General features: G+C 41.2%; 1 protein-coding gene across 1 annotated transcript; it reads left to right on the top strand.

Moving 5' to 3' along the window:
- Window positions 1-277: 277 nt before the first annotated feature.
- Window positions 278-6025, top strand: LOC310907230 (nuclear receptor subfamily 0 group B member 2-like; the record flags this gene model as incomplete). Its single annotated transcript, XM_083857243.1, has 2 exons — window positions 278-884; window positions 5772-6025. 2 exons carry the CDS (start codon window positions 278-280, stop codon window positions 6023-6025), a joined length of 861 nt encoding a protein of 286 aa, XP_083713369.1.
- Between the last annotated feature and the right edge of the window lie 17369 nt (window positions 6026-23394).

Raw genomic sequence — 23394 nt, 5'->3', positions numbered from 1 at the left:
CAAATCTCACAGAAATATGAGGTAATTCTGAAACACAGGATTTCCATCCCCAGGGCTGTCCTGTGCCACCCACTCCCCTGGGGCTACAGCAGCCCAGGGACATGAGCAGCCTACAGCCACACCTCGTTCAAAATACACTGGTGCAAGCAAAGTTCAAGGTAACTTTATGGAACAGGGTCATATTATGTTTTAACACCTGCCCATGTCTATATAACCACACAATGCCTCCCTGTGTGGCAGAAATGCCCTCCCCTGCTGCTGACACATAGCTCCAGACATGCTGTTTCCTGCCACAGGGAACTCTGCCTCCATGGCCACCAAGATCCCAGCTGAGAAATCTGGGAAATGTCAGTGTGAGACACATCATTCTAACAGCATCCTCTACCAGATCCTTCACCAAGAGCCTGCAAGTGAGACCAAGTGGCACCAGCAACATTGCAGTCCCCACTGCTCCACAAGAAGCAAAGGCTGCCCTTGTCTGGACAGGAGAAGAGTTGTCCTGAGAACACCAGAAGCCACATGCAGAAGAGCTTCTGAAGTGCTGTTGAAGACTTCAACTTTTATTAGAAACTTACCTTCTTTCTATCACATGCCTTGGGAGGATCAGTTTGTTCTCATACAACAGAACTGGGCCCCTCTTTTTGTCCTGGGCATGGCACAAGAAGGGGTGGATTTTGACCTGAGAGAGATTCCAGCCACCAGCTTATTGAAAAAAATCCTCCTCAATCAGTCTTCAACAGCTGTGAATGAACTGGGCAGCTCATCAGCAGAAGCATCTTTAGCAGAAGTTCAGAAGATGAAGAATTTATTGTGGAAATTCTGGGGCCTGGACATAAGTGCAAAAGAATATGCCTATCTTAAAGGAATTATTCTTTTTAATTCTGGTAAGCCCTCCCAGAAATTACACAAATGATAACATGCCTAGAAAGATATTTGACATTTTTATTTATGTATAGACAAATGTTTAGTTTTACTTTTTTATGCATATAGTTAAATGTTCTCAATAACTTGTATTCCATGATTTAACAGTTTTTCTGCCTGACGTGGTTTATTTTTGTTCCTTGGATATGTGCAGTATGTCACCCACTGTAAGTCAAAACAACCTCTATTAGACAAATTTTAATTCATAAAGAATTAAGTGCATAACTTCAAACTGCCTTCCAGTTCAAAGGTAGTAGAGCAGCCTCACCCTCATGTCACAGCAAAGGAGAGATGGTACATGGGTGTGTGATGTGAGCTTTAGAAGTATTTTAACAAAGGCTTCCTCAGTAACAAGAACACTGGAGAAGATAACCATCTGATTCCCATCAGTGAGGCAAAAGGATGCTGTATTGAGGTTACACAGCTTTTATGTATTTATATCCTTTATTTATATAATTTAGTATCTCTGCATTCAAAGCCTGGGACAGAAGTCACAGAGCAGACTAAGACTGCTGATTGCATCCTCTCACTTCTGATGCCAAGTTCAGGCTCCTTAGGAAGGAAGGTTGCCTCGGTCAGCACCATGGAGTGCATGAGTCATTCAAAGCTGAGCTCTAAGTACACTAAAGTAAATGGAAAGACTTATTGACTCCAGCCTGCTCTGGCTCAGATCCCCAGCTCCTTCCACAGCAGTCACTGCTGTTGGCTGCACTGTCAGCAGTGTGCTGTACTTGGGACTGCACCAAAAGGACACTTGAATGCTTCAGTTATTCCATTATATCTCTCGTGGTGGATGGTTTATAGGCTGCTCAAAGACTGTGTGACTTTATATTTGTTTCCAATGGGATTCAAATGCTGATTCTTGAGGTGTAATGTCATCCAGATGCTTGGTATTGCCTTGAGTGTCTATGCCACAGCATCAAACCAGAAGAGTTCATTTCAGTGCAAGCTTTTTTCATGATAAAACCAGGCTAAAAGAAACCACTGGTTATATCCAGGGGGATGATAAGAAGAGAAGGGCCTCATCTGCAGCAGCTTGCACAGTTTAACTGTCTGGCATTTTTATTGCCTCTGTGGGTAAAATGCAATTTTCACTTAAGGAGAAAGTAGCAGAAGCAGGGTTATGTTCTGAATTTGTGCCTTCTAAGGCCTGCTACTTCCCCAGGGTCCTCTATGAGAGAGCCAGCAGCCCTCAGTGCTGTCTGCAGACACATTCCACGTTTTCAGGAATGACACTCAACTCTTAAGTGAGATGACCCTATTCTCTGGGATATTTTTCCATGAGCTGCAGAAGGCAGCCTGGAGAACATTAGTTAAGCCTCCACATGAAACAGAGTCACCATCTCTAACTCTGGGCTGACACAGGTACTCAGGGCTTATACACAGCTTATACCACGCTCTGCTGCAAACAAATCTGTACAGCTGTTGTTTCACAGCTACTACTTTTAATAGTTTTTCAACACTTTCCACCAAAATCAGAAATTGTTTTCTACATATTTGCAACACATTTTTAGACTGTTCAAGTTTTGGCTTGATGTTTGGCAAAATGCTACTTTTTTGCAGGCCTCAGTTTTAAAAGGATTTCAGGAAGTCACCAGCAGTGACAATGGTAAACTAACTCTCTTTTGGATTATGGAGTACTTCATTACCGCTCTTAATGTTTTACTTTTTTTGCAGCAGCTCTCTTATCAGCCAAGGCACAGACTTCTTGTTAAACACAGCATAAAAAGGGTCCTGGTTTATCCCACTTCATGGCTTAATCATCTTAACTCCAACTATTTGCTGACTCTAGCTTCAGCAAGCTTCTCCTGTTGGTTTCCCTTCAGCTTCTGACTGCTGGTTATTTATTTCCTGCTAAACTATGACTGCATGTATTGGTTTGCAGACTCTGAATGCAGGCTTTTACCTAGCTAGACTCTAACTGCAAACCCAGATTGACCTTGCAGCAGTCATTCTCTCCAGGATCCTTCTTCATGATTCTCTCCCCCATGCTCCTCAAAGTTCCTTCTCCATGATCCTCCCCTTACCAGCTCACCTCCTCTTTTATCTCACTCATCCTTATTGGATATGGCTGTTACTCATCAGAGGCGAGGCTGCATTGGGTAATTAACACAGTTGTTACTTATCAGAGGTGAGGTCATCTGTATTACCTTCTCCTACAGGGACCACAAAAATTGACTGAAGCAATGGGCAAGGGCCAGGTCCAGAGCATTCCGGAGCTGGGTCATGAGCTGGAGTTCAACAGGACATCCAGGCATGCAGCTGTAGCAGCTATCACTTGGATAAGAAGCATGACAACTATGCAAAACTTTGCTTGTACCCTGAGTGGTCTCTTGTGACACAGACATTGTGGTTACTATCATTAGAAAAATCCCTTTGGCAAGAGGATGGTAGGCAGCACAATGGAGCGTAGATCCTCCTACTAGAGTCACAGAATGGTTTGGGTTGGAAGCGACCCTAAAGATCGTCAAGTCCAACCCCCTTGCCATTGGGAGGAACACCTGCCACTAAACCAGGTTCCTCTGGCCCCATCCAGCCTGGCCTTCTGGCCAACTTCTGGGGCTGTGGCATTCACAACATCTCTGGGCAAGTTGTTCCAACACCTCACCACTCTCATAGTAAAGGATTTCTGCCTGCACATCTGACCTAAGCCTACCTATCTTCTTTCATTTCAAGGCCATCTCCTCTTCTCCTATCATTACAGGCCCCTGTAAAAAGTCCTTGTCCAGCTTTCTTGTAAGTGCTCCTTAGAGCACTGGATGGGTACTCTGAGGTCTTTCCAAAGCTTTTTCTTCTCCAGGCTGAACAGCCCCAACTCTGTCAGCCTGTGTTCATAGAAGAGGTGCTCCTGCCCTCTGATCATCTTCAGAGCCCTCGTCTGGAATCATTCCAGCAGGTCCATGTTCTTCTTATGCTGAGGGCCCTAGAGCTGCAAATGGCAACAGAATCTGTGCAGCACTTCTGTGTGGTAGGCTCTGGCTGGGTTACTGATTGATCACATCTGGGCCAGCAAGAACCAGCAAAGAAGAAATTATGCACCAGCTCCTATGGAGAAGCTGGCATCTTGCATCAACAAAATCCAGACTCTCCATAACATATTGGCATCCCCTCTCTTCCCAGGGGAGCTTTGGCTGGGCAGCTTTGGAGCTGTCTCGGTTATCTGTGGGTGAAGGGTCCAGCTGCAAGGCTTCTCTACTTGGACCCAAGCAATAAGTCAAAGGAAGGAGCAGGTAGGACTGTTCTGCCACACAGGAACAGCACAGAGTGATGTGAAAACATTTTTGTGGTTTTGGCAGTTGTCTGAAAAGCACAGTGAAGAGATAGGAACAGTGAAAAACAGTGCTGCTATTATATCAGTGCCATACATATACATATTTATGTATGCATATATATTCAAAAACTGCATCAAAGCTGTGACAGGGCTTCTGTTAAAAAAAAAAAAAAAAGATACTCTTAAGAGGTTTACAGTTCAGCTGGAAACATGTGTTTGAATATTATTACAACAGATCTCAGAACAAGAAGTGTCTCATTATGTGTAAATTAAAACCAGTGTTTGGTTACATAGAAAAGAAGACCAAATGGGGAAATTAAACATATTTGAAGAGATATAAACTATTGCAACTTCATCCTGAATCCACAAAATCCTGGCAATTTCCTTTCCATGAAAAATTTGGAACCATCCTCACAGCTTGCAGCTGCTGGTAATCCTGAGGGAGGTGATGACTTTTCCAAACTCCTAAATTCTGGCTAGCCCGGTTGCAGGTTTGGCTAAGGCTTCTTCTCCTCTGGCAAAGATGTCTAGGAAGAAGAGAGTTGCTGAAGGCTGACAGTAGTCAGCCAGTTACAGACTGAAGGAAACCCAACCAGGTTGGTTTTGCCCTGGGACAGGGCACTAGGCAAGAATGCTGAACTTCCCATACTGAAATGAATGATCCTGTGTGAAACACACCTGGTGTGAGCTATTCAGGTTCTATTATAGGGAGGTATGGAGTCGGTCACTGTAAAAGATGCCAAATAGTGTGTTCTACCCTCTACCTGTCTGGACCGCAACAATTCTAGAAGAGAAAAGATATCCTTAGAGAGTGAGGACCAGAGGCAATAGGTTGCTGAGAGCTACATGACAAGGTAATCCCTCCAGAGGCAAAGGATGAGCATAGGGTGTCCTTAGGACCAAGTTCTGGCACTCACAAACACCCTCAGTGAGCCAGCAGGTCACATGCTATGGGAGGTATGTGATTGAGACTCAAGACCATGACTCCACAGGGCAAAGACCCCTTCTTCTTCAGGCACTCCTCTTGCTCTTTTTAGACTGCAAATGAAAATACCTAGATAATATGGTGAACCACAGTGCCCCAGCTTAGTCTAGTAAGCAGAGGCAACAATAGGATAGAGATGGGGCTGGGTATACTGGAAACCTACTTTTTCAGGCTGCAAGCCTAGTTGCTGCTCCAGACCATCATCTCCTGATAAAACTAAACTATCCTACCTAGGTAAGGTAGTTTAGAGCTGGAATATTTCCACCTGCCCAGAATATTATCTCAGCATCATTTGGTGGGTAGACAACACTACAAAACTTCTCCATCTGTACTGAGTCAAATTTTCCTGCTGTTACCATTTCAAAGCTGGATTTTAATGTAACAGGCTAGATTGCAATGTGCTTACAATGCTGCCCAATGCTCATTCAAATTATTGAGCTACACATACCTTCTTTTTCCAAAAAGTATGTTTAGAAAGTGTTTATTTTTTTCTATAGAGAAAATAGTGCTATAAGCCAGAAATCCAGACACTCCTCATTACAAAGGGCAGAAATGTTTACTCAGGATTTGTTATTTTACTTTTTGTTTTGACAGAATGTTGCATCCTGAAATGTCTCCCTTATGTACAGTCACTGCAGCAAGAAGCTCAGAAAGCTCTGATGGAGTTTATCTCAACAATGTTCCATGGAAGCCTCGGCAGGTTTGCTCTGATTCTTCAGCTAATTACATCTCTTCGAGACATTGATGCAAATGCTATTGAAGAGCTCTTCTTCAGGCCCATCCTAGGACAGGCCACCCTAAATGTGCTACTTATAGAAACTCTATACATCAAGCCAGACTGGCTTTGAAAACAAATGACATCTGAGTGCTAAAATATTTCATTTTGAAGAGATGAGAGAATATTATGAGCTAAATAAACATATTTCAAACAAATCATTGATGCATAATTGTAAGCCATATATGCTTTAATGATGAAGTGATTTTGTAACATTTTAGGATTAAAAGCAGAGAAAATGAAGCATATCATGATATTGTGTGCTTTAAAAACCCTTGGTCCAAGTATTTAAAGATTGTCTAGGAGCACCAGCATACTTTCCAGTATGTGCTAGGTTTAACTCTATTATTTCTCGTGAGCATTTTTACAGCTGTTTGTAGTTTATGCTTTTGGCTTTAAGGAACAGGGACAATGGTGAATTTTATTCATTTGAAGATAGATGCATAAAAGGCTGGTCAATGGTAAAATCAGTATAAATCCTTCCTTTTCTTTGTCAGTCCCTGATCCAAATCCTTCTTCTGTTTCACTGAGAAATCTAGTCCTTGGCTGTAATTGCTGGATGGAGCTCCCCTTTACTAACTGCTTTCTTATAGGTTCTTTTCTAAGTCTTGCAGCAAACTGTGGGCATTAAATCCCTCTCCCATTATTTACAAAGTCCTTCCCTAACTAAGGAATTAAACAACATGAATCAAAAATTTGTTGACTGGAAAAAAGCCATTGTTCAGGATTGTCTCCAAAATGGCAATAACAAAGGCTGAAAGTTACTGTGTCATGCCATAAGCTGCAGAACTAATGTAGCCCAGTTTCCTACACATTTAAGACCTTTTCCCTTTAGCCTTGCCTGTACCCTTCTATAATTACCCTCACTTCCTTCCAAATAGATGTCAGATATTCCTTGGACAGCAGAAATACTAAAATACAGTTTCCTACAGATGTGTACAATCTGTTCCTACATCTCTCATTGCAAGAGTTCCACGTCTCCACCTCCAAATGCACTATGGCATGTCCCAAAAATGTCTCTGTCTCCTACCCATCTGGCTGGAGAAGAGGCAGCACGTGTTGGGGTGGGTGCCAAGCAATGTGTGTGCTGACTGCCCATCTGTCAGGATGAAAAAAACATTGAGCTTATACTTTAGCTGCAACAGGGGAAGCTATTTGTACCAGTTTCCTGTCACAATCCTCTTCCAGTTGTTTCCATGAAACTTAAGGGAATTCTGAATTTTTTCAGTAGTGGATCCAGCCTAGTTTTGTTTGGCAAGGGGGCTCAAATTCACCAAATGGGGCTGACAGACAGGTAGACAGCACAACAAAGAGTATGATAGTTTAGAATTCCTAAAGTCAAACGAAAAGAACGTGTAAATATATATATATATATATGTGTGTGTGTAAAAATGCACATCAACAGAGATGGATGTTGAAAGGACTTCTAGAAGTCAAACAACAAAGGAAAAATAAGTTTAAATAATAATAAGAGTTAGTACCTATCAGTTTTGACAAAAGAACACACATTTTTCTCCCACTTTGTTAATCAAGGAGTAGATTGCAAAAATAAAGAGAAAAAAGCAAATCTCAAGACAAACCAACTAAGCCCCAGGGTAGTAGTGATCATGGAAGTAATAACCTCTACAGTAAAAACAACTCACCTTCCTGTGTCCCTAAGTTAACTAAACCTTTCAGAACTGCAGATTTTCAGACTGATGTTTTCCATGGAAAGCCCTCAGAGTAGAAGTTTTCAGTAGCTTTTCTTTTGTTAAAATGATTCAATAGTACTGCCACAGATCTGCTGGTGCGGGGCAACAGGAAATTCCATGGTTAGTTGTTTGTGATGCTGAATGAAAACATTAGTTTCAGTCATTTACTTTTTGTCTGTTCTTCTATAGATTTAAGCAAGCAGAATACAGCCAAAACTGGCATTTGTACACTTGTTATCTACAATATCATTTGGTAGCAGACATACAGGTTCAAACACCTCCCAAGTCCTAAAAGCTTCTATTAAAAACCTCTACTACAGATGCTCCACTTGCACCCAGACAGTGCAGCGCAGGCTGGGGTGGAAGGGGCAGGGCTCAGCTGGCCTTGCACATGCAGTAGCTTCTGCAATGGAAAAGGGAAGAAGGGCTATGCTCTCATCTCAGTGCTCCCACTGCTGGTTTGAAGAGTGTAGAGAGGCGGAGGAATGCCCTCAGCTCAGTGGGAGGAGTGAGGAATTTTAGAAAAAGGTAAAATGTAAAAAATATATACAAAATATATACGAAAAACAATCATGGAGGCTTAGAGAGAGGAGCACAAAGGTCAAACAAAAAAAAAAAAAAGGAGGAGAGAGAGTCAGAAGCAGCTTATTAATAGAGCTCATTCCTATGTAGAATCCAGCTTACCTTCATAAGTCAAAGGCCTGTTTAATGACTCACCAACAACCTGAACCCAGGACATGGTTCATGGTTCTGTAACCTGAATTTCAGGCTAATGAGAGCACACCAGACAGCCTCTGCTCACAGCTTTATTATCAAAATCTGTTCAAGGTCTTTGACTTTATTTGCATGATATACAACAGCTTCAACTCAGCTCTCTTTGAATTGGAGGGCAGAATGCCAGCAAGTTCCCATGGCTTGGCTCACCTGGAAAACAATGCTGCACTTGCTGATGATACTTTTAGCCTGGTGTGATTCTATGTAACAATGTCTGAAAAGAGTGCCTAGTGCACCACAGGGAAGACTGTAGTCAACATCTTGGGTTTTCAAGATGACTCCACCTTCTACCATGAAGGCAAATACTAGGCTTCAAATGAAACTCCCACAAGATCTGATACTCATGGATTCCACCTCTCTGTGCTTTGCATAAAAGACTCTTCAGACTATCAACAGGTCTTATCTCAGTATCCTGTTCAAAGGGGCTGAGATACCACTGTCCTGCTGAGGACAGAGTAAGAACCTGTATTTACTGTATTTAAGCATGACATGAAGTTGGAGGCTGTGCAGATACAAGAAACTGGCAGGAACTGGAGAGGTGAGGGATTGTGAGCAGAAAATAGGAGCAAAACCAGGAGCTCTCCCTGGAAGGTGGAAAGGTACAGCACCACATAGCCTTTAGAAGTCAATGGAAATAATGCACTGGAATGAAGAAGCAGAGAAAGAAATGAACAGAATGCAAGAGGATGGCAACAGAATATCCCCACTCCAGGAAAAAAAAGGAAAAAAAGAGAGAAAGAGGGAGAGATATGGAGAGATAAGCAACAAAGAAATGTTTGTCACCACTTTCTTTAGCTTCTGGGATTGAAAACAGAAGCACTGTTTCTCCAGCTGTGAAACCGACCCATGAAGCCTGTGTATCCATCCCCCTCTAGCGCCCATGAGATGACAGTATTGCCATCACCTAGAGTGTGAGCTTAGCTGCTGAAGTGAGTCAGATAAAGCACCTACCCCTCCTGATGACCCAGGCAGACCTTTCACTCAGGGACATCTCTCCTCTCCCATTGCTGACTTGCTCAAAATAGTGTATGACAATAATTTTAAATTGTTAGAAGAAACCTACATTTGCAAAGTCAAGAACGGAAAAGTAAATTTAAATTGCTTGTGAAACCTCACTCCAGCGTCCTTTTGAATATGATAATAAATTCTTTTAATAACCTGATTACAAACTCCTGTGGTTTCCTCTCAGGACTCCCTGCCTTACTTGGGGCAAAGAATGGCCTCTATGTGCTGTGGGAATTTGTCGTGACTGTGCAATGGAGGAGGCTGCTGTCGGCTAAGGCTCAGCTGCTTTTGTTGCTAAACCTGAACTAAATAGATCTACAGGGCCAGAAACAATGGTCTTATAGTGAAATTGGTTGAATGACACCTTACAGAGTGTGGGCCAGCCATGTAAATTGAAGTGGCATTATTCCAGAGTGGTATTGTCTCAGAAAAAGGCTACTGCTAACAGTGTTAACTGGAGTAAAAGGTTACAGTTTTTCAAAGTGGCAAACACAAGACCTGGGAAAGGGTAGTTTGCAGAAGTCAGAAAGCTCTTACAGTTGCAATCCAGGTCACAACAGGCTGTCTCACACTTCCAGAATGATGTATAGTGCTGTAAGCACTGAAAAATCAGTCTATGAACACATGAAGTGCAGGAAGCTTTCATCGACTCTAATCTAGGTGTTTCAATTCCTCCTTTGTATAAAGAAGTGGTAATAATGCCTTCCTTTTTTGACACATCTTTGAAGATTTTAATCAGTGTTTGTAAAGAGCTAACAAATACTGTACTTGAGAACATAAGGCAATTCCACTGAAAATTAGTAAATCCGGTGTTCTATGCTAAATTGAGCAGCACACAGTAAAATAATGGAGAAGGCTACACACTACAGGGAAAGGATAAATGGAGAAGATACTAAAGATCAAGCTTTAGTAAGCACCAACTAAGGCAGTGATCCAGTAGAAAAAGTAACATGACATTCCCAGTGGTGGGATCCATCTTGCAAAAGAGTCACTTGCACTCTCTCTAGAGCATGGAGAGGGGCATGCTCTGAGGGAGATAGGCCTCTTTTCTCTCAGACACCTGCCTCAGTTTTGGATTAATCACACCATGAAGTGTTTTACTTCTGCCTATTGGTACAGCTAAGAAGCCTACCTGACCATTTAAGATTCACAGCCTAACTTTTACATGGAAAAAATGAGATTAATCCTACCTCTAGGGCATATACAGAAGTGGTCTGGATCTGGTTTGCACCTGCAATATTAACTTTAATGTCTTCTAATTAATGTCAGAAACATGATTGGATTTGCAGTCCTGACCTTTAAAACAGTAGGGTCTGGACTTTACTTTCAGCTAAACATGTGTTTCTAATAACAAAACCTGATAGAGACTTGAAAACAAAGATAATTCTGTGATTTTATTCACCTGCTCATAAATGAGTAAGAAGGCACACATAGGACATCACATTTATAAATCTATGTTCTATCTATATTAATATTTCTATGGAGCCTTTTTTGTTTGGCTGGGGTTTTTGTTTTTCCTGCGGAATGCCTTTCTTACCTCTTTGGTAGAAATGAAGGCATTTTATTCAAAACCTAAAATTTCACTATTGCTAGAAAGCACTTGCAAGTCATAAATGCAGACCTAATTTTATTTGCAGACAGGGCACTATTGTAGGGTACAGGTATGTGAAGTGTGCAGTTCATAGTAATAGAGGTACACAAGGCAATATATGCCCCTTTTGTATCACAGGTATGCTGATAAAAGCAGCCTGGCTCAGGGGAAAAAATGGAGACAAGTTTCTACAATAAATGCATAGTCTAAAAAAGCATCAACTCCTTCAATGACAAAAAAAAAAAAAAAAAAAAAGAGGTCTCATTGAAGCCAGTGTTATTATTTGTGCTGAAATCCTCAATCTTTATCAGTAGGCTATGAGAGAGTAGGGTGAGTCAGTAGTTTGGTTTTGCTTGGGCTTGTTATCAACTGTTGTCCTTATGAGGCTGTGATTTTGAAAGTACAAGTTGTCATTCTTCCTGTGTTCTCTCTCTCTCTTTCTCTGCCTGGGGGGGTAGCAGAAATGTTGCAAGATGAAGCACTCCACATCTCACCTAAGATAAGAACATCTTCATCAAAGGAAGACATGGCCACAGCTATCCGCAAACAATCCCAGGAGCCAAGAATGCAAAGCTTCAAGTAGTGTGGGAATGGTCCCATTTCAGTCACAGCGGAAACAGTGCAACCCACACACACTCATAACCACAGATTTTTACTAGGAGGGAAAAAAGGAAATCTAGTGTGAAAAATAAAGGTCTTGTTTGTGCAGAAGACCACACAGTGAAGGGTCCAGTGATTTTTCCTTACCAGGATCTTATTAACAATAAAAAGTAATCTGCCATACACCTGTAACAGACAAATGTTTGCTTCCAAATATCCAAGTATCAGTTGGTGCCTTGGAACACAACTCAATGCAGTAGATGGCTGTGGTCACTGCAGCATGAGCAGGGGGTTGCACATTTGTTGAGGAGCAATGCAGCTCCTGGGAGTAAGACACAAAGTACGATGATAGACCAGGAAGGGATACTCTAACCAGGAGGAACAGAACACTATCTCCACTATGCAGCATTGTCTAGCAAACCAACACAACTGGGAGGGGAACCAAAGATGTAAGAGTAAGTTGTCATTCCTGGTGCCATGGTACACACTGGTGGTGTATCAGACTAGTCTGCTACAAAACACCACATTGCATATAGAAATGACCACAAAGATGTTGCATGTGGCTCCTGAACATGCTGTTGTAGCACCCTGGACTGGCAGATCTTGCTACTATACTTCTGGGATCTTGAGTCCCCACAGCCCTGCTACATCACCCTGTACAGTCCCTGCATCCCTAATCTATGTAGTTTTCACACTCCTCTGAGGCACCAAATGTGAGCTCTGCACAGCCTTCTGAGGGTGTATGGATAGGTGTGGACTCCCTCGCCCACACTCCAAGTTAGGTGAAAGCAAGCCAGTTCAGATCTGAAAGTCATGTATTTGCACAGATTTAACAACTTGGGTACAGCCTTGGGCCACTCCAGCTACACAGATTCCAGAAGTGGGTGGCATCCAGTTGGCTTGGAAAGTGAGTGAGGCAAATGTGTGTCTGTCTGCACCTGTCCTGGTCAATACATATGAGTCAACAGCATCATTATTAGGAAAATAGGATTAGGGCAGGGACAAGGAAGCTCCTCCTACGACATCCAATCTGGTCTCTTGTCATGGATATCAACTCTATATATGGTTGCATCCCCAAACTTATCAAGCTCCACCTGAAGAAAATCTAGGATGTGTTTGCATAGCCTGTTCCTAATAGGACAGCACATAATGGGTGAGAGCCTCCTGACCTGATGGTTAAGAACTTTCTAATTCCAATTCTAGATTACTAACATTTTATTATATGCACATTCTTTCTACTACCAGTGTCAATTCAAATTGCTTTTCTCACTCAAGGTGTTGGATATCCAAGACAACAGCAGTGTCCCCTATCCATCTGCCCTGGTAGCTCCACCTGCCATTCTTACTCTCATAGTTTGTAACTTCTGGTCCACATCTCACTCTCTTGTTTTTGACTGATGAGGTAACATTATGCTCACTTGACCTCCTTGATTAATCTCTTTGATAGAGAGGTGAATCTCAGATTTGCTTCCATCTATTCTCTTCTTCACCTGGAGATCATTTTGTTTCCTGTCCTGTGTCAGTATCACATAAGGCTTCATTGCTCTGAGACTCCATCTCTTAGCTATCTCAACCATATCTCCATCTCCTCTGTTGCAACTGTCTTCCTTAATTTTCTCTTTTGACATTCCATCATCTGTCTGATTTTTCATATCCCTTCCCATTACTGCAATTTAATTTCTCAATTTTGTCTTCTCTATCAGTTACTCTTTTTGTTTGAATTTTGCAACTGTATCCTTCTTCCTCTCTTACCCTTCAGGTTAGTTTCCTAGATCCCAGCCTTAAAGAAAGGATGAAAATTCTCAGATCTCCTCCTACAAATTGCTACACAAACCACCCTTGCTGTTGTTTGTTTTGGGTAGGTAGAGCACTGCTTGCAAAAGTAATTTTTCCTTTGGTCTTGCCTGTAACAGTCTTTCACAAGAAGCTGAATGTGTGCAGTCGTAGGCAGTAGCTTTGACAATACATATGAAACTACCAGTAGGTCTTGTACCACCTCCTGGCACATTTGAAGGAAAACAACCCTAGGCATTCTTCTACTGCAATGTAAATCATCCCAGTATCTTCAGAGCTGAGCAAAACCACTCCTGTTTTCTATCTCATCCTACTTCTTGCTATCATCTTTTCGCCATACTATGGAAAGCGCACTAGGAAAGCATACTTCTTTCTTTTCACTAATTTCATTTCTGGATGATGTGAGAAGCCTATGAGGAAGACAGAAAGATGTTAGATAGCATAAGTGTTCACAAAGTCATCATATGCCTAGGAAATACACTTTGTTCTGCTGACTTTCAGAATATTTTGACTTCTCTAGCTAACTTGCTTCTACTGTCCTACCTTAGATCCCTCTTTCAAAGGAAACTCTTTTCATTCATTAATCTGAGTTAGTTTGGACCAACGTTTTTGCATTCTGAAATATGTTTTAGTTTACTGAGGGCTCCTCAAAAGAAAGACTGGAAAGTACAAATCTATGGTTTATTATATAGGCAGTTTAAGAAATACAAAACCAAACTGTTTGGTGCTTTCTCTAAAAATGACATGATACGGAACACGAATAGCTTTATTTTTTTTTTTGGGGGGGGGGGGAGGGGGGGTGGGAAGAGGGGGTTGAGGCAGATATTTTTCAAGTTCTTTTTTTTATTATTTCCACCTCAGAAAGTAGATGGAAGATGCAGAGTCCTGCAAAAGGGGTCGAACTTTGTCCTCCTGGACACAGCTTAGGAGAAATCAAAAAGGTAGTTGTGCCCACTCCTGCAAACAACTGTAAATTCTAAGGAGAATTCAGAAAGACTGCTTGTTCAGGTCCTTACTGAAAGGACCGTTCATATTCTGAAAATATGACAATATTTCAGAACACATTTATCCTCTTCTTGAGCAGAGTTTCACATCTGATTATACAACAACGAAAGGACCAAAGGTACAAAAGGAAATATTCAGGATTTTGGCTCAGCTGAGTAAGCAAGTCTTGACATCTGATAAAACTGTAAAGAACAACATAAGGAAAACAGGCTGAAAATGTATAAATAATGTTTCCTAGCTTCAGGCATGTGGTAACCCACATTTGAATTATGCAGACCGGAAAGACCTTTCCTTTGTGGAGATCCAAATACTTGGTACTACTTATCTGTGGTTTTAAAAACATAAGGCACAATAAGTGATCAGCTTGATGCTTATGATTGTTCCTCCTTTTCCCACAAAGATAAGTAAACCACCACTGTCCCTGACTGAATCTCAGTACTAACCCATGTCTCGTTAAGCTAGTGAAAGCCCAGCAGCCGCATCAAGATGTGTAAACACAGATCAGTTCATGCGCAATCCACCCCAGGGCTCACAGTGTGCTGTGGACTCCAGGGACAAATTGCAATGTACACACAGCTTGTATTGCATATTGCATTGCATGGCACCCACCTGTTCCCAGGAGCCTGTCCTTCGGAGAGCCTGGGCAGCCCTACTGAACACAATTCCCTTTGAGAAACACACATGCTTAGTGACTCCTGTTTTTCATCAGTCTCTCAAAGACAAAAATTTTCGATTACTGAACAACTCACAGTGCACTGGAAAAAATATTGCGTGTTTGATTTCACACAGGGTCCAAGCTCAATCTCCTAACACACTGCAGCTCCTCTCTCATGATTCCATGGCTATGTTGCATCTTTCCTGGGAGGTCTGTGATCTATACAGGTAGAAAGTAGAAAAGGTAGGGTGATCTATACATTGACTGCTAGACTGATCCATTGGGAGTACCAATACCACTGTCAGACGCTAAGGCTGATAGCATGTTGAATTAGATTCAATCCTGCTTGGCAGCTTTCTCAGATCTGTATCTATTATTTGTGAAGGAAAGAAATTGCTGTTGAAGTTGACCCACCTGTTATGCTGACAGCCATGGTGACTGTGGGACTGTGATGTGCACAGACATTGAGTATTTATATTTGGAAAGAATCTGATTTTCTGCAATCCAAGTTAATAGAATCTGTTGCTTAAGTCATCTTGTGGTACAATCATTATTATTGGCTTGGCATTTTTAACTATTGAAGATTCCTGTTTCAAATAGAGAGTTCCCCACAAGATTGCCTATGTCTGAACTGTGTGGATATGACACAATTACTTAAACTCAGAGACTAAGATTAAAAATATTGAATTCTAACTCAAGCAGACATGTAGACTTCACAAACAGTAAGGTTATAGCTTGTGTAGTTAACTGTCAGCATTCTCAGGCAATGCTGAGGCTGAACAGGAGGAACAAAGGACTCCTTGCTTGAAAAGGCAATTGCCTGACACAAAAGAGACACACTATTAAGCTGCTACCACACATTTCTCTGTGAATAATGGATTTCCATCTTTTTACTGTCACTCACTTTACTGTCACTGCCATGTTAAAACTGCATTGAGCTGAATTTCTCTGCATATCAGGCTAATCAATAACAAATCAACAAAATATCTCTCTTGTGCTTCTCTTCCTTTCAGGTGTCAGCTTATCAAGTGGGAATGGCAAACTGCAGCTGTATAGTATTTTCTGGAATTGTTACTTATTTGGCACTAGATTATTACATAAACATAGGGAAAAATCTGCTTTGGGTCTTTCCAGTTAAGCATGTGTGACAATATCTGTAGCACAATTCCTGCCAACAGCACTTGGTAAATTTGAGGGAACAAGAATAAATCTTTTAGAGGCTACTCTTGCAAGAGATTTAATTCCACATCTCTGGGAAATGCTGAGCATAGATTTCCTTATCTCCTACAGAGTCACTAGTAGTGCAATTAACTTCCCATACATCAATCACTAAGTGAGTTATCAAGCAGACAAGTCCTACCCTGTGATTCCTGTCACCTACCCTCTCACTAGTGACATCCATTACAATTCTAAAATCAGCAGCCAGCTAGATTTAGAGACATAAAAGTTGCTAGCAGTATAAATTCCCTATCTTTTTATTGCAACCATCTGTCTGTCAGCCTGGGTGTCTAAGTCTTGTAAGTTCAATCCTTTTGTACCTATGCTATGTAAAAGGTCCTTATTTATAGCCAGACCCAGACAAAAGCATAGCCCTTACAACTAAGGCTCCTGAAAGAATAATAAACTTTCTTGCCTTCCACCAATGCTTACTGGATTAGACAGGCCTAGGGGCTACTCCCACCGGTCAGATTTAGCCTGACCAGAAGCAGAGGTTAGAAGTAGATACACAACTGTGCTGATGTTTAATTTTTAAGGAACTCCCAGTGGGACAAGTATACCTTGTTTTTTTGGTGGGTTTTTTTTCCTTATTTCATAAAAGGATTGCACAAAAATGAAATCTGAAGCAATTTTGACGAAAGCAATGAGCCCTGTTGGTAAGTCATTTAATAATTAGCTAAACAAAGTTCTTGACAGTTCACAGTAGGAAATCTGATTCAAAAAGGGTGGAGAGAACAATCTGATAGATCTGTATTTCAACATATGTATTTCATCAAGTAAATCTTTACTGTTCCCTGCCACCTAATGGTATATATGAAAAATTACAAACCAGTAAGACAATTCTCAATTTATGCTATTTCTAATAGACGTTGATATATTTATTTAAATATAGAGAAAGATGAAAGGGATAAAAATGTGAATTATTATTTCTGGCTTTCAGTGGGATCCAGGATGCCTAAATTAGTCTAAATCCTGTGTTTTAGTGAAGCTGTATTTCTACATAAAATGCCTGCACTGCTTAAAGGTGCCACTGAAAACCTGTTAAAAAATATCCTGCTCAAATAAATTAAACTTAGGCAGAAGCTTGTCATATATGTATTTGAAACAATCCTTTATATAAAAGTCAGAAAGTACATTGCCATAACCTAGTTGTCTTTTTTGAATGGGCCACAGAAATGCTGAACCCATCCTAGATTTCCCAGACCCATACAGATTGCACGAGTGTTAAGCACTCCTTCTCTTGGTGGTGACTCACAGAATTTTCAGGTATTCTGTGGTGAAGAAAATCTTTAGTCAAAAGAGAGTATAGAAAGATGCACTCTATATTAAAAACAAACAATGCACCTAGATATTTTTTGCTGGGATGAAGAAAAATTATTGGGTAAAGGAAAAGAGAAGTAATAATAAATATCACAACCAGCTACTTTATTTAAAGACTGCAAGTGGGTGACTGCAGTGCTGCAGAGAGCAGTGCCACACTGAAAGCAGCACTGGAATCTGAATGGGAAACAATACCTGAAATCTAGTCTAGAAAAAAATACCTCCAACATTCTGTAACTGCACATGATGGTCAAACTAAAAGAAAGAAGTATATAGAAGGAAAAAATCCCTTGCAGTTCGGAATAAATTTAGGCAAACTGAAAGCTGAGTATGGGGTTTGGCTCTTATAATATTAGTAGCACAGGGTATCCCTAAAGTATGGTCTAATTTTGGGTAGCTTTGATTATTCACACTCTGAATACAGTTCTCTTCAATCTTCTCATGCTTGACAGCAATGAAACATGGGTCTGGATACTGCACTGACTTATGCAACACTGCTTCTCTGGCTAGTGATACTAGTTCAACAAATGGGCAAGTGATGCACAGAAATTGATGTCTCCACATGTAAAACTATGGCATATTTTACAATTATTTGGCTGCAGTAAGACTTGTTCACTGGCTGGTAGAGTACATATTTGGTATGTTTAATTTCAGAAATTACTATTAGCAATCTGGGGAGAGATTTATTACTTTTGTAACTGATCACAGCTCCCACCCCAAGACCAGCAGCTGAAGGCCAGTCCATGGCAAGGTGAACATTTCCTCAAACACTTATTTAAACCTCTTGAATGTGTTGCTTGGTACATGGCTATTTCTAGTGCAGCACCTGCCACCACCAGATAGAAACTGTGGAAACCTGTTGGGAGCTCATAGGATCAAAATGTGACTTCTTTAAATCACATGATCATTACTTAAAGATATCTCTGTATATTTGTTTTTTTGAACACCATTTATGTCAGCTGTATGTGTATATATACATATATACATACACACAAATGCATTCAATGTACCTGAAGAAACCATCACTCCACTTGTTTCTAAATCTGATTAAGATTTTTGGCATACTTTCTCGACCAGACAAATAGCAATTCTCACTTATTGCCGAACAACAACAGGTATTTTAGAACCGAAAGCTATTAGTAAGATTATTTCAGTATGACTTCACCCAGTAGTTTTGCTATCAAGATAGTAATTTTTGTTTGAGCTACAGTACCTCTTCTACAAAGAAATCTAGTTACGATTTGAAGAGTGGAAGTGATGAGAATCCAGCAAGTTCTCAGGTAAATTGTTCCGACATTTAACTATCCCCAGGATAAAAATGTGATCCCCATTCCTTGCACAAATTGGATTTCATTATGACTTTTTTTGGCATGAGAATGATGAGCTGTTAACTATTAGAAATCATTTCCTGTATAGGTATTTCTAGACTAAGTCAGTAGAAAATAGAGTTAAATATGCTCTGTGGTTTCAAAGCAATTGAAACTGATTGAATTAAACAAAGGAGTGGGATTCTCATCCTGTAATTATGAAAGACTGTAATGTCGTATAAAGAAAGCTGAATAATGTCTCTATGGATAGACACTGCAGTTTCTAGCCTTGATTCACTTAATGTTATGAATTATTAATATAATTTAAAATAGGACTGTCTTCAACTTAAGTGTGCAGTGTTTAAAAATCTAAAAAGCAATTGGTGATGAAACCCACAGTTACTATTCTAGACTGAGTGAGAAGCACTGTCTTACAACAGAGGTGGGTCATATGGCAGAAGTAACTGGATGGTTTCTGACCTTACACGAAAATGAGTGCCAAACTACCCCATTAAAGCTTCTTTTCCTTTTTTTTTTCCCTGCTCTCTGCCAGACCACAACTTGTCTGGCTCCAGATAGATTGCCCTGACCTGCTTTTTTATCAAAGGGTAAAACAATAATTTCTCTGCTAAACTGCAAAAGGGTTTCTGGCATTTACGCTACCTAAGACCAAACCATTTATTTCTAAGTCCTGTTGATCAACACCATTACTGCTCTGGCTTTGTTCAGTTTGTCTTACTCATTCCTTGGGGTAAGACAACCCTTTCTGTTCATGCATTTAATCTGTACAGGACTGCTAATAAAACCAGTCAGGACAAATACTACGAACTTCTCATTTTCACATAGCCAAGAAAGAAATTACTGTCCCTAATCAGTAAACCCCCCCCATTTGTCTGAAGAAGGAGGGATGGGAGAAAACAGCTCCAAAGTATCGGTACAGAAAAAGAAGGACAAAACAGACAATAAGGACCTCTTGGGGTAGAAACATGCAATGAAATTCCTTCCATGAACAACAGAGCAGGGAGGAAAACTTACAGCAACACTATAACATGTCAGACAGAAGTGACAAGCAAACAACTATGCTCGAAGGAATGCAACAGAAATCAGCTGGATACTTCATCTACAGAAATGTAATTTAAATAAAATAGCACCTATTAAGAAATGTGACAAGTTTAAAGTTCAGATGCAAGCAATGTGAAAAAAATTGAGAGATTTTGAAATAGAATAGTAGACTTGGAGCCATATGTTTATGTTTAAATCCAATATTGCACTTTGCTCTCAACTAGATCCATGTCAATCAGAGGCAATAACATGGACTTCAAAGGAGTTACATCTGATTGATACTGGCATAAATATGGGCATAATCTGGTCTGTGTCAGTGGGGTCTGCAATCATCATTATCATCAGTTGCTTTGCATGATTATGTACAAATAATAGTCATCCCTGCCAGAGTTTTTTAATGGTTGTCAACAATACTAAGAAAGTACAAAATGACTAATACACACAGATGGAGAATGCAGCTGATTTCAGCTCTTCATGTCTGGTGTACAGATTTAACAGAAGCGGCCCTAAGTGACTTAACAACTTCCAAAAGAGAAAAACGTCTTCAAAATGTAATTGAAGTTGCTGAAATATCATAACATATATCAGCAGCAACATGGATATAATTATTACCCCATCAGAGCTGGAAAGACATAAATGCTGGGACTAAACTCCACTAAAATATTGCTCAGTCAATGTACATTTGGATAAAGCTCTTTGACTGTCCCCTTTTTATTTTTACTACCAGTGCAAATATCCAAGGCCATGTGGACAAACCATCTTTTGTACTCAAAAAGCAACAACAATTTAGATGTTAGTATATCTCCAGATACTTTTTTCTCTTTCACCTAGGTCTGACTAGAAGGTAAACAGCTTACTGAAGATATTTCTTCCTTCTACACTTCCATTATAAATGATATAACTTCCTCTGTAAGATACTGGGACACATGACCATTCTTTTCCTTTTCAAGTTCCATATATCACCAGGTATAGGAGACAAAAGTCACAGCATGGCATATACTAACTGTACATAAACATGTACCTTACAGCTTATAGTACGAGTTTAGCAATTCACAGATCCAACAATTGCCATATTAGTTATAGATGACAGGCTCACATGTAAAGTAATTAATTCCTTTCTATTGCTCTCAATTTTTAAGTTTTGTAGATCTTGCCACAATGATGTGAAATACAGCTAAATTTCTCCTACTCAGGTACATTGCTTTCTGAAAGAAACACAATTATTTGAATAGTAAATTTGGCTATTTGTAGTATCTTCCACTATTAGCAATACATATTATATGATTATATATCACTTGATAGTTATGATCTTTTCCAGGTACTAAACTTTTTCAAACATCTATGTGTCGCCTTCAGTTGAAGTTGGAAGCAACCTCAACATTTGACATTTATATTCCTTGTTCATTGCAAAGATGGCTTTTCTATTGTTAGTTAAAATTCTCACCCCTTTAAATAGTGCCTTGTTTCCTTGGGATATACTGGGATATGTTCAAACTTGTTTGATTCCGTGATCAATCACTCAAAATTTGAGTGCCTTTTCAGCAGTCTCTAAGGATAAAGGACGGTCTCCCCAGTTAGCAGGAGGATTAAGCCTTTTATTTTGCACAAATCTTAATGATTAGGAAATTCTAAATCAACATGATTTTTTTTTTTCCAAAAAATACATTGAAACAATAGTCTTCAATGAAATGGAACTGTGATCATTACAGGGATATTCAATAATTGCTTGGAACTCAGATAGAAAAATAAAAATCTAACCATAACAGTTATACATATGTTAGACAAGAAATCTAACATTTCAGTATTTAAACTAGGCCCTGCTCATACAGGGTTACATATGAGCCCTCTCATTTGAAATAGGTGATGCCATTTATACATAATTATACTTTCTAGCCCTTTGTTTTGAGCCACGGTATTGAATTAGTGTTCTTGGAGAAAGTAAAAATGCTAACCAGTATGGTTTGTCTTACAGACAATACCAAAACAGACTGGGAAGAACAAAGCTTACCACATGTTGGAGGCTGCATGAAAGGGGCTGATGAAAAGACATGCACAGGGATAAGATGTGGAGCACTGACAAAAGGGAAAGGATTGATCAGGAGACAACTAAAAGGCAGCAAGGACAGGTGTGCAGAGGAAGAAATGCAGGCTGCAAAAACAGACCCAGAAGACCTGGATGACAGAAGGAATGTGAGGGGGTCACTTTGGTGAGGAGAACATTAGACAGAATGTTTTTATAAAACCTGACAAAGAAAACATGTGGCTATGCAAGATCATAATTTCAATAAAATAATGTAAAAAAGGTATGAGCAAGAGTGTTTGGAAGAAAAGACCTTAGAAAAAAATAATTTGAAATAGATTGGATGGGCAGTTGAGGGGAGTTTTGAGAGACAGAGTGGAACAGGTAATATCTGCAGGTTTATGAATTCTTTTTACCGTTCTGGGACAGCTGCTGGGGATTTGAGGCTTTCAGGTATTGGAGAAGGGAGCCTAGAAGAAAGATGGAGAGTTTTACAACGGCATGTAGTGACAGGACAAGGGGTGATGGATTCAAATTGGAAGAGAATAGGTTTAGATTGGACATTAGGTAAAGAATCCTTTATTGCAAGAATGGTGAGGCATTGGAACGGGTGGTCCAGAGAAGCTGTGGATGCCCCATCCCTGGAAGTGTTCAAGGCCAGGCTGGATGGGGCTCTAAACAACTTTGCCCAGTGAAAGGTGTCCCTGCTACTGGCAAGGCTGCTGGAACTAGATCCTCTCTAAGGTCTCTTCCAACCCAACCAGTCTACGATTTGTTGATTCTGGGGTGGTGACGTGATAACCCCTGCAGTGGAAAAAAAGAGAAGAGTTTAAGGGGAGAGGAGAAGCCTTTCGTTTCAGCTGCGATTGTGACAGCACCGAGCGGGCGGCGACGCTCCCTGTGGCCGTGCCTATGACTGCGGCCGTGGCTGTGCCCGTGGCCACGGCTGTGCCTGTGCCCGTGGTTTGTGCCTGTGCCTGTGGCCATGGCTGTGCCTCTGCCCGTGCCCGAAGTTTGCGGCCGTGTCTATAACGGCCCCTCGTGCCGCCCCCGTGACCGCCCCCCGTCCCGCGCCTGTGGCGGCTCCCGCGCGCGCGCGCACTCCCTCACGGCTGCCGGGCGCGCGCACGTACCCGGGCTTGGCCCCCCCCCCAGGCCCCGCCCCCCGCACGCTCGCGGCAGAACTCCCTCCCCTCCTTCCCGCCCACTCCTCCACCCACCACGGAGCCGCTGCTGATTGGCCCATGTCTCCGCGGCGCTGGCCAATGGCAGGCCGGCCCGGGACCCCGCCTCTTTAGAAGGCGCTGGCGGCGGAGGGCCCGGCATCGCGGCGATGGCGGCGGCGGGGCGGGCGCTGCGCGGGGCGCTCCCCGCCGGGCTCTGGGGCCGCCTGGCGCCGC

This window comes from Zosterops lateralis (genome assembly GCF_965231275.1).
Source record: "Zosterops lateralis genome assembly, chromosome: 3".
NCBI classification, from domain to species: Eukaryota; Metazoa; Chordata; class Aves; order Passeriformes; family Zosteropidae; genus Zosterops; species Zosterops lateralis.
The sequence above is the reverse complement of the archived record's forward strand: the minus strand, read 5'-3'. Positions and strand labels throughout refer to the sequence as shown.